The 10493-nt window shown below is 38.3% G+C and overlaps 1 protein-coding gene across 1 annotated transcript in view; it reads left to right on the plus strand.

Moving 5' to 3' along the window:
* Positions 1-10493, plus strand: part of LOC102211783 (protein FAM19A2-like) — an 80067-nt gene that overhangs the window by 62104 nt on the left and 7470 nt on the right. The window contains exon 3 of the mRNA XM_005732532.1: positions 4161-4310. Within this exon, the coding sequence (XP_005732589.1) occupies positions 4161-4310 (150 nt within the window). The remainder of the gene's footprint in view (positions 1-4160; positions 4311-10493) is intronic.

The raw sequence follows: 10493 nt of genomic DNA on the forward strand, positions 1-10493 counted from the left end.
GTAACGGCGGTACATGTATTCCGTTACTCCCCAACACTGGCTATGAAACAAATACATTCAACTACCTAAAACAATCCTTAAAAGTATTCAGCAGCATATGTTGATAGTCACTGTTAAATCCAGAATTTAATTTAAAGTCCTTCTTCTTGCATGCAAGGTTTTAAATAATCAGGCTCCATTCAATTCAATCCAATTCAGTTTTATTTATACAGCACCAAATCGCAACAACAGTTGCATCAAGGTGCTTTAGACCCTACAATAATACATACAGAGAAAAAATGAAGTGCTCTACTTTTATGATTAGGCTTAAAACGTTCCTTTTTCCTGAAGCATAAAAGTCTTTTTGCTGCCCCTCCCTTAGCCTGGTTCTGCTGGAGGTTTATTCCTGTAAAGAAGGAGTTTTTCCTTCCCACTGTCGCCAAGTGCTTGCTCGTATGATTGTTTGGGGTTTCTCTGTAATATTGAGTCTTTACCTTACAATATAAAGGGTCTTGAGGTGACAATTATTGTGATTTGTCGCTATTAACATAAATTTGAATTTAAATTGAACTGAATTGAAACAAAAAGTTTTAGTATAAGGTAAGGCCCCACCTTGGCTAGGGAAAATGCACATTCTCCAAGCAGTTGGCAAGTGATTGATCCTCCTTGCAACTAGTCACTTGAAGAATGCCACAGTTGCCCGAAGGCTGCAGGAAAGACAAAAACCCGTCTCCAAACACTTGCCCAGAACTCTCTGAGCAGCAGTGGAACTATGAAAAGTAAACACAAACCTAACATAGTGACTGTTTGCTTTTAAAGTAGATGTGGTGCCTTTTTAAAATGTTAGTTTCATCTTTTACTTGGAAGGGCAACATTATCATTCTTTCTCCAAGTTTCAGTTATGCTAAATAGACTGGTACTCGTATATTATTCTTCTACTCCAACTGAGCACTCAAAGTGCTTTTTATTACAATCCTCGTTTACTCACATATTCATGCAACAGGCTACTTCACCATGCAGACTGGAGTTGAGAATGATTGGACGACCCACTCTACCTCCCGAACTTGGTGGTTGGTAAGCGACTGTTTGCAGACGAGTCAGTACCTTCCAGGATTACCGGTTTTTTCCTTGTGGCTTTTCTGTGGTTTAGCAATTGATCTCACAGCAACTGCCAGCAACCTCTAGCAATCACTCACCAGCTGCTCCTCTAAATGGCGGTTGGCAGATGGTCACCAATCAGTCTCAAGCCCTGTGTGACTGGGATCAAAATCCTATTTTAGGATTTCACAGTGCGAGATAAATAAAGACGAATGCTGCCCATGTTATTAAATATGAAATCAGGACTTACAATGAAGCATCCTCAAAATGATGTCAAATAAACAAGTTATTCCCAGAAGATCTTTAACTTTTTTTCAGCAGTGTTACTACCACCGTTTCTGTTTAAACCACAAATAACTTCAATCAAAACAGTTCTAATAACCAAACTATTCGATCAGGGAGAGTCACTTCATATGTTTTCACCTTCGACGCTTTCTGTGTGTTCAATAAATAATCAGTAATTTTAAAACTATAAAAACATTAATGAAAACATGACTCAAATAAAGTAACACATAAAACACAGCAGTTTAGCTACAAGGCAAAGAATGAAGAAAATAAAGAAATGGCCTGCCAGAAAAAGAAAAAATCACTTCTGTCGTAGGTTTTACGTCAATCTTTATTTTACCATGTGTCTCAAATTATAATAATAACCAAATTAATTGAATTAATTAACATTAATATGTGTGTTCAAGACCCAGTGAACCTTTACATTCCTTCGGTAGAATCCACATCCCGACCTCCTTTTACTCCCCTCCTGCTGAGCTCTGTGTGTGGCTGCTCTTACTAATGCTGAGTCAATTACTACTGCAGGTGACGAGCCTAAAAATGGGCCAAGGGTTGTGTGTGCCTGTGGGGGGTTCAGTTAAGGTGTTTACTCTGTATGTGTTCATTTTCCTTGGCTTTGTATCTGTCAAGCTTCTAAGAAGAAGAAAAAACAATTAGTTCTACAAGAAAGAGAAGGGAAAATGGAAAATAAGAGTTATTCAAAGAAAGCTCTAAAGCCCACATGCAATCTATACACACTCCATGTATTCTGAGTTAGGGGAAGAAACTGTTGTATAGGAAAGATGATGAAATGATTATGAACATTATGCAGTTGTTATAGGATATATAATGTAACATTTTAGGATGTATAATTATAAAATAGTTCATATTTGATGAGGAGAATGCACATCATCATGAAAGTCCATATAATTTGTGTTCTGGAGAACTTGACTGCATTGTGCAAATGTCTTTTGTCAACCCTCATTTCTTTATATTTTGCAAGGAAAATGGGAAACAGTCGAAGCGATTTAGTGAAATGTGCAAGCGTAAATGGAAATACAGCATTTTAAACGAAATAAAAAGAATCTCTAAAATGTTACTGCTCAAGACTTTTGCCCAGTACTGTGAAGAAAAGGTTTAAAGCAAACACACCATTAATTGTCTTACATGCAGTCTAACACAATCCAAAGTCGGTTGCTGATGAGGGGTCATGTTATACCCAAAATACACCAAGACCCAGTGGGCACACTGTGTGAGTCAACAGAGGGAAGGTCAAGCGAATTGTCCTTCGAGGTGCCTGAATGTCCATCTGTTACTCAGCATTCCAACCAGTAACTACAGTAGTTTAATATTTGACTTGAGACTGAATTATAATTAATTTCTACAGAAGAATTTTTTTTTTTTTGAAAAATCTCCAAATGCATGCAGATATTTCTTCTATAGGAATCGAAATATCAGTGCAATCTGTTCGGTGGCTGGTTTTGCACATCAAAGTGTTGGACTGATGGACAGCCAGATGGACGGATCAGTCAACAATTATCTTTACCCTTTGGCCTAACTCCTAGTGCTACAAAAAGAGAAATCTGAAAGAAAGATGAGAGAGATGGGAGAGAGACAGAGTGCTTTTCACAGAGATATTAATTGGACTGGGCTTTGCAGGACTGCTGCTTTGTCTTTTTCTCATCAACAGAGCAAATTAAGAACTTTTCAAATATTTGTTAGCCTGCTTAACATATTCACTGGGTCGTTCACTGCAACTTGCCTCATTTTTAAATGCTCTTTAAACAAAGTCATTGTTTTCTGCTTTAGTTTTCATTGCCATGCAGTGCGCACCCTTTGTTGCACCCTGGGCTGACTCTTTGTAATGGAAATAACTGCAACTTCCAACAACTGTTTGAAAAGCAAAAACACACACACACACCGAAGTTTACAGCTGAAAGACTGAACATGTATGTGCATTTGCTGCACATCACGCACACGTGAAAAACAAAGTCGAACGCATCTGAACACATGAGCAGATTCACTGTAATTACATATTGCGTATAAGCTGTCAAACTTGCACACAAACAGTCGCACTGCATAGTTGCACACAGTGCTCCTGACAAGGCTTATTGTTTGTCCTTGACATTTTCATGTATTTGATGAAAGGCTGGTATGAAAGGGCCATGTGTTGGCATCACAAATCTTCAAATGTGGAGCGATTTCTTTGTTCCCTCTCTCTTAGCTGACTCAAGGGACTTCTGTGCTCGGGGTTGACTTGTTAATTAACCACATGGCTGACTGATTCAAATGTGTGTACAGAAATTTGCACACAAAGTGGTAGTTACAGGAGATGTGAAGGGACTTTCCAAATGTACCCTTCATTAGTACTGCAGCAAACTGGAAGTGCAACCAAACAGTATATGGAGAAACACTCATTATTATTCCTTCCTAAGTTACTATTTTAATAGATAGATAGATGGATAGAGAGATGGTCATAAATCTAAGCATAAACTGCATATTTTATGGCTCATCTTTAAATATGTTTTGCTTAATTTTGCTTAATTGGATGGACAGATCAAATACTTAACTTGTCCTACAAGGTCAGAGATCCAAGAAGGTATTCTCAGTGCTGATATTTTTTTAATATCTTGTAATGGTCTGTGTTTGTCTGGGTCAGAGAATGATGTCCTTGTTCCCCAACATAGTTTACAAAGAGGTCATTAAGGGGAAGGGCAGACCAATTGTGATGGCCAGTTGTATTTCCTTGTCTTTTTCTATGGTTGCTTATGCGTTAAAGTTAGCAAACATAAAGCAAAATTTTTGTTTTTCATTCTCAGTGCATGTGAAGGCGGGGACGTGTGAGGTGATTGCTGCCCATCGCTGCTGCAACAAGAACAAGATCGAGGAGAGATCTCAGACTGTCAAATGTTCCTGCTTCCCTGGACAGGTCGCCGGCACTACTCGGGCCATGCCGTCCTGCGTCGACGGTAGGTGTCACTTTATTGGTGTTCGGGTATCTTTTGCGGGCGCTTGCGTAGTGCCGCTGCCTGATGTGCACCTGTTTTGAATGTTGGCTAAAATGCCTTAGTATGGATTTGAACTCATCATGTGTTTTCTTTGTCATGCATCTCAGGCAGAGCACTAAAGTTCAGATTGCTTTAATCGACTCTGAAAGAAAAAAGTGAACACTGCATTAGCAGATGAGCACATTTATGAAGATGAGTGCTGACAGTCAGGCCACACGGAGGAGCAGTCAGTATCAGGAGAAGAGATGCTAGAGTTAGCAAGAGGTTATTTGAAAGAGACTTTGTTCAATGCAGGTGCTACATATGACCAAGCCCCCGGTGTGCTGCAGTAAACTGAAAAATCTAAGAATTGATACACGACCAGGTAAACCCTGATTTACGGGCCAAGGCATAGAAGCCATCAGTAATCTCTTGGCAGCGTTTCTGTGTACTGGTAGCCAGAATACTGACTAGAAATGCATGGAAGCAAAGTGAAGCCTTTCTCCCACTGCCCGTTTTCTGTGCTGTTTCAGCAGACTAATTTATTACATACACTGCCTCTGTCTGTTATATTTTTGTGATGAATTCAGAAACATTCTGAATATGATGGATTGCGTGGGGTTATATTCTGAACACAATCAATTCAAAAGTAATTAAATGTTTGCTTCTCAGGTAAACCTTAAAGGTGCAAGAAACAAAAATCTGAACTATTCCAGACAGAAAAGGGAACGTCTTCCTCGCAGTAAATAAAAAATGGAATCTTGTGTTGTTCCACAACTATACTACAGCGCCATGGTCCTGAATTATTGTCTATTAATGTAATGTTGATACTGAATGTACCAGACATATGTTAAACTGCATTCATTCAACCTATTTATGCATGCATTATTTGCATTATTTATGTATGCACTCACACCAATCAACTAAAGTTTGGACAAATATTAGGGTTTTATCACAGAAAGAAGTCCACGCTGACTTCAAGCTCGAGCTTTCCCTAACTTTAGGTGCTCCTGCTGCACAAACCCCAGTCTTGGTGTCAGATATGAGCATACATATTCGGCACATCCACAATCAAACCCAACCACCTCCTGCTGACTCCGATATATTTCATAAATGTGCTGCTTAATTTCCAAAGGTAATCCAGCAAGTGATTATCTTGCAGCTAAATTTAACAATTTAACTGTGAAGAAACTTAATTTGTAGGAGATGGGGTTGGACAAATTCTAAAATGGATTATAATGAAGCAGCTCAGGAAAAATGCACCATGAAGAGGAAATCTTGTGTTTTTGTTATTACACCGAATTTATCAGTAGTCAGCGTTATGTAAACATCAGAGCACTCCCAACAAGAATCTTGGTAGCAAAAGATATTAATCTGCAGGAAGTATTATCTTTACGAAGCTCTTTTGTTCACTGCAAATGAGAAGTTGATTTTTTAGACCCAAATGTATTTGGGCATTTTACCCATAAATGAGATTAGTGTTTAGTGATGAACATTCGAAGCTATAAAATATTCCCGTATGCCTGGAAACCCATCATCCACTAATGCCTCTGTGTTTACAACATCAGTATCCAGCAGGCCCTCCAGCCTCGCAGAGTGGCACTTGATGAAATAACTGACCCAGTCTCCATTTCTCAGTTGTTTCTGGGTTTCGGGTGAGCGCTCAAACATGATGAAAGATTCACTTACAATACAACATGGCACAGTAAGATGAAGGGCTGGAATGGTGGAGTACATCTTACTTACTTATGGCACCACAGATATACAGTACCGTGAAAAAACTATCTACCCCTATCCTTTCTTATTTTATTTAATTTATTTTTTTGCATATTTATCACACTTAATTGTTTCAGATCATCAAACAAATTTGAATATTAAACCTGAACCTGAGTAAATACAAAGCACCGTTTTTAATCTTTGAGTTTAAGGGAAAAAGTCATTACACCCTAAACCTGACAACTAGTTGTGCCTCACTTGGCAGAAAGAACTGAAACCTGTTTGGGATAAACAGCAATAAGGAACTGTGGCCCACTCTTCTTAGCAGAATTTTTGCAGAAAAACCTTCATTTTGTTTTTATTACTGAATTGTTCAAAGGTAGACTTGCTGTGTGTTTCAGATTGTTGTCTTGCTCCATAAACCAAGTGAGTTTGAGCTTCAGGGCATGAAATGATGGATGGGCAGGATTTTTGGTAGAGAGCAGAACTCCGCTGTACGTACACCCAGGTCCTGAATCAGCCAAACGGCCTTAGACCATCACACTACCACCACCGTGTTTGACTGTTGGTATGATGTTCTTTTTATGAAATGCTGGGTTTCTTTTCATCTTTAATGGTCAGAATGTTTTGTAGCAAATGTGAGATAAGCTTTTGTGTTCTTCTGGATCAGCAGATTTTTGCTTCCATGGTTACCAGTTTCTCCCAGTCTCTTTCCTATTGTTGAGTCATGGACACTGACCTGAACTGCGGTAAATGAGCCCTGCAGTTCTTTAGATTCTGTTCTGATTTCTTTTGTGACCTCCTAGATCAGTTCCCAGCAGGCTCTTGGATTTTTTTTGGTAGGCTAGACCCTCCTGAGAAGATTCACTACTGTTTCAAGTTTTCTCCATTTGTGGATAATGAGTCTCGTTTGCTGGAGTCACAAAGCCTTAAAAATGGTTTTGTAACTCTTTGTAGACTGATACATGTGTGTCAGCTGTTTCATTAGTGTGTGGCACATTGTGTTTCTTTTTGAGCTCTTCTGTTTCACTGTGTCAAACTGGTTCTATTCTTTCAAAAGGCCCGGCATAGTCAACGGCAAAAAACAGTTAATTCATGATTTAACAACAGGTAGGTTTGGCCGATAAATTCAATCATGAAAAACTGGATTTTGTATTTAATTGAGTTATTTTTGTCCTGCTAAACAAAATACTCATATTAACTCTCAGAGTTCTTTAACAATGATGACAGTCTTTAGAGTCTTGAGAGTGACAGTTAAAGAAAAAGGATTCATGACAACAGCTTTTATGTATTCACACATCCAGTCAGTCAGCTGTTTTTTCCTTTGACATTTAATCATGTTTGGTTTCTGATATGTGTTATATTTTCTGATGGTGTTTCATTATTTGTTTTTAACCTGAAGAATCTCAACAATCTCAGCTGGTTGTGGCTAATTAAATTCACATGATTCCTTTGCCCATGAAACCCATGCCTCGGGTAACTATCAGCATTTGAAAAATCTTTTTTCTATTGCTAAAAGTTTTATTTCACATTAGCCTGAAGGTTCAGTTGTCGTTAACAGCATCTCACTAATTATCTCGTGAGTTTTTATTTGTTCAAAACTGTGTAAAATGTTGAAAAAAATGCTGCACTTGCAAAATCGGTTTTAAAGAACGATGGTGATGTTGTCTTGCATAACATCACCAAATCATTAGCCCCTCCAGGAAAATGAATTATTTCCTAATTACTGTTAAACAGAGGAAGACATTTTTAACACAGCTTTTCCAAACATCTTAGTTTGTATTTCGGATCCAGGCGTTATTTCACTTTGCACACAGAAACAAATTTATTTTCCAAAAGCCAAAAACTACCAGGGTCAGAATTATTAGCACATCATTTATGTATCCTTTTTTATAGAGAACAGCCTGCTGTCGCTTGCTGTTGCAGTTTTCAGAAAGTCTTACATACATCTCCTGAGCAATCCCAGCCAATTCTTCTCTGCAAATCTCTCAAGCTCCTCCAGATTTGATCTTTGGTGGTCTGGCATGGACCCTGATGTTCAGTTCACCGCACAGATTTTCAGTGGGATCAGTCAGAGCTTTGTGCAGGTAGTTTTTTACCAGAAGCGACTTGTGTTTTGGGTCAATGTCATATTGGAAGAAAGAGCGATTGTTTGAAGTTTTCTTTCAATATATTCACATCTCTTTTTTTCTTCCTGATTCCATCCACCTCTATGAGATTCCAAACACACTGAAACATTACCGCAGCATAATACTCCCACCACCGTGTTTCACTGTAGTCAGAGAGCTCTAGTTTCATGTCATCTAATCAAAGGACACTTGAGTATGCATAATCCTTCTCCAAGTTGTCCTTAGTATACTTCAGTGTGGCGTGAAGGTGTCTCTTCTACAGAAGTGATTTTTTGCAGCCTCACACTCCATTCCTGTGCAGAGTTCTAGTGATTCAATTCAATTCAATTTTATTTATATAGCGCCAAATCACAACAAAAGTGGAAAGGAAAAACTCAATGCATCATGGGAATCCCCCGGCAGCCTACGTCTATTGCAGCATAACTAAGGGAGGATTCAGGGTCACCTGGTCCAGCCCTAACTATATGCTTTAGCAAAAAGGAAAGTTTGAAGCCTAATCTTAAAAGTAGAGATAGTGTCTGTCTCCTGAATCCAAACTGGAAGCTGGTTCCACAGAAGAGGGGCCTGAAAACTGAAGGCTCTGCCTCCCATTCTACTTTTAAATACTCTAGGAACAACAAGTAGGCCTGCAGAGCGAGAGCGAAGTGCTCTAATAGGGTGATATGGTACTACAAGGTCATTAAGATAAGATGGGGCCTGATTATTTAAGACCTTGTATGAATTCTGGATTTAACAGGAAGCCAAAACAGGAGAAATCTGCTCTCTCTTTCTAGTCCCTGTCAGGACTCTTGCTGCAGCATTTTGGATCAGCTGAAGGCTTTTCAGGGAGTTTTTAGGACTTCCTGATAATAATGAATTACAGTCGTCCAGCCTGGAAGTAATAAATGCATGAACTAGTTTTTCAGCGTCACTCTGAGACAGGATATTTCTAACTTTAGAGATGTTGCGCAAATGAAAGAAAGCAGTCTTACATATTTGTTTAATATGTGCGTTGAAGGACATGTCCTGGTCAAAAATGACTCCAAGGTTCCTCACAGTGTTACTGGAGGCCAAGGTAATGCCATCCAGAGTAAGAATCTGCTTAGATACCATATTTCTTCTTTGAGACTCATATTCCTAATTAAGTCATTCACGAGTGTCTTAGCAGTTTTTCTGGTGCCTTCCGATGTCTCTCACTAGTTTTCTTTCCAGATTGTGTGAAATCTTTCACTTCTTACCTCTGCCAGGCTTGTTCTGTGCTGTGTGCCTCTCTTTGAATTTCTTGATGATACTTCCGAATCCAGTTTTTGACACTTGGAAACACTGTAATAGATTTATATATCCATGTCCTGCTTTGTGAACACCAACAATTATTTTTCTAAGTCTAAACTGATTTATTTAGTTATTGCCATGATGCCTTATCAAGTGACAGCTCTGGCTGAAGTTCTTAAATAGAACATAATCTTCAATTTTAACTTGATTTTACAAGCTTTGAGCATCACAAAGTTAAAGCACATCATTGTACAGCAGGGGTTTGTGCTGTGGTGGGTGGTAATAATATTGACCATGGTCTTTTTTGCTTTTTCTGCAATACTTCAGAGCAACCTTGCACACCTTTGCAAACCCTGTAAATTCTAAAGTTGCTATTTTTAGAGGTTTTTTTAATGGTTATTTATTCTAAATGCTATAATGTTTAGAAATTATATAGTGAAAATCCCTTGCTCTTGGAAAAAAAACAACTTTAATTTTCTAGGGTGGCTAATAAAACTGTCCTCATTTGTATATCTAGTAGATGTGAGGATCTGTGTGGTCAACCACATGACAGATTAACTTTAAAAAAACAGAAAACAGCCTTTGATGCCGCCTGATTCTGGTTGAGTGAACAAAGAATGTTCTACTACATAAGAGATGTTTTAACAGCGATGCTCTGAGGCTCACAATGGTCTGCAGCTTGCTTTGTTTTCAGAATCATGAATCATTTATTGTTGGTGTGTTGAGGCAAAATGCAGCAAAGTGCAATAGAGGCAGACTTTTCAAATTAATTAATAATGACCAGTGTTGGGCAATTTACTTTGAAAAAGAAGTTAATTATAGTTACTAGTTACTTCTTCAAAAAAGTAACTGAGTTAGTAACTGAGTTACAATATTCTAAAAGTAATTAATTACTTGAAAAGTAACTATTGCGTTACTTTAAAAAAAAAAGTTTAACCCTCTGGGGTCCAGGGTATAATTGTCCATTTTTAACTACTTTTGATGTTTCCTCCACATCTCACCTTTAAAAACTATTTACTTGTTTGGTCTCATCCTTTTCAGCACAACCTCACGTGTCTGAATCTACAGT

This window comes from Pundamilia nyererei, unplaced genomic scaffold, assembly GCF_000239375.1.
Source record: "Pundamilia nyererei isolate P.nyererei 1_Seehausen unplaced genomic scaffold, PunNye1.0 scaffold00047, whole genome shotgun sequence".
NCBI lineage: Eukaryota > Metazoa > Chordata > Actinopteri > Cichliformes > Cichlidae > Pundamilia > Pundamilia nyererei.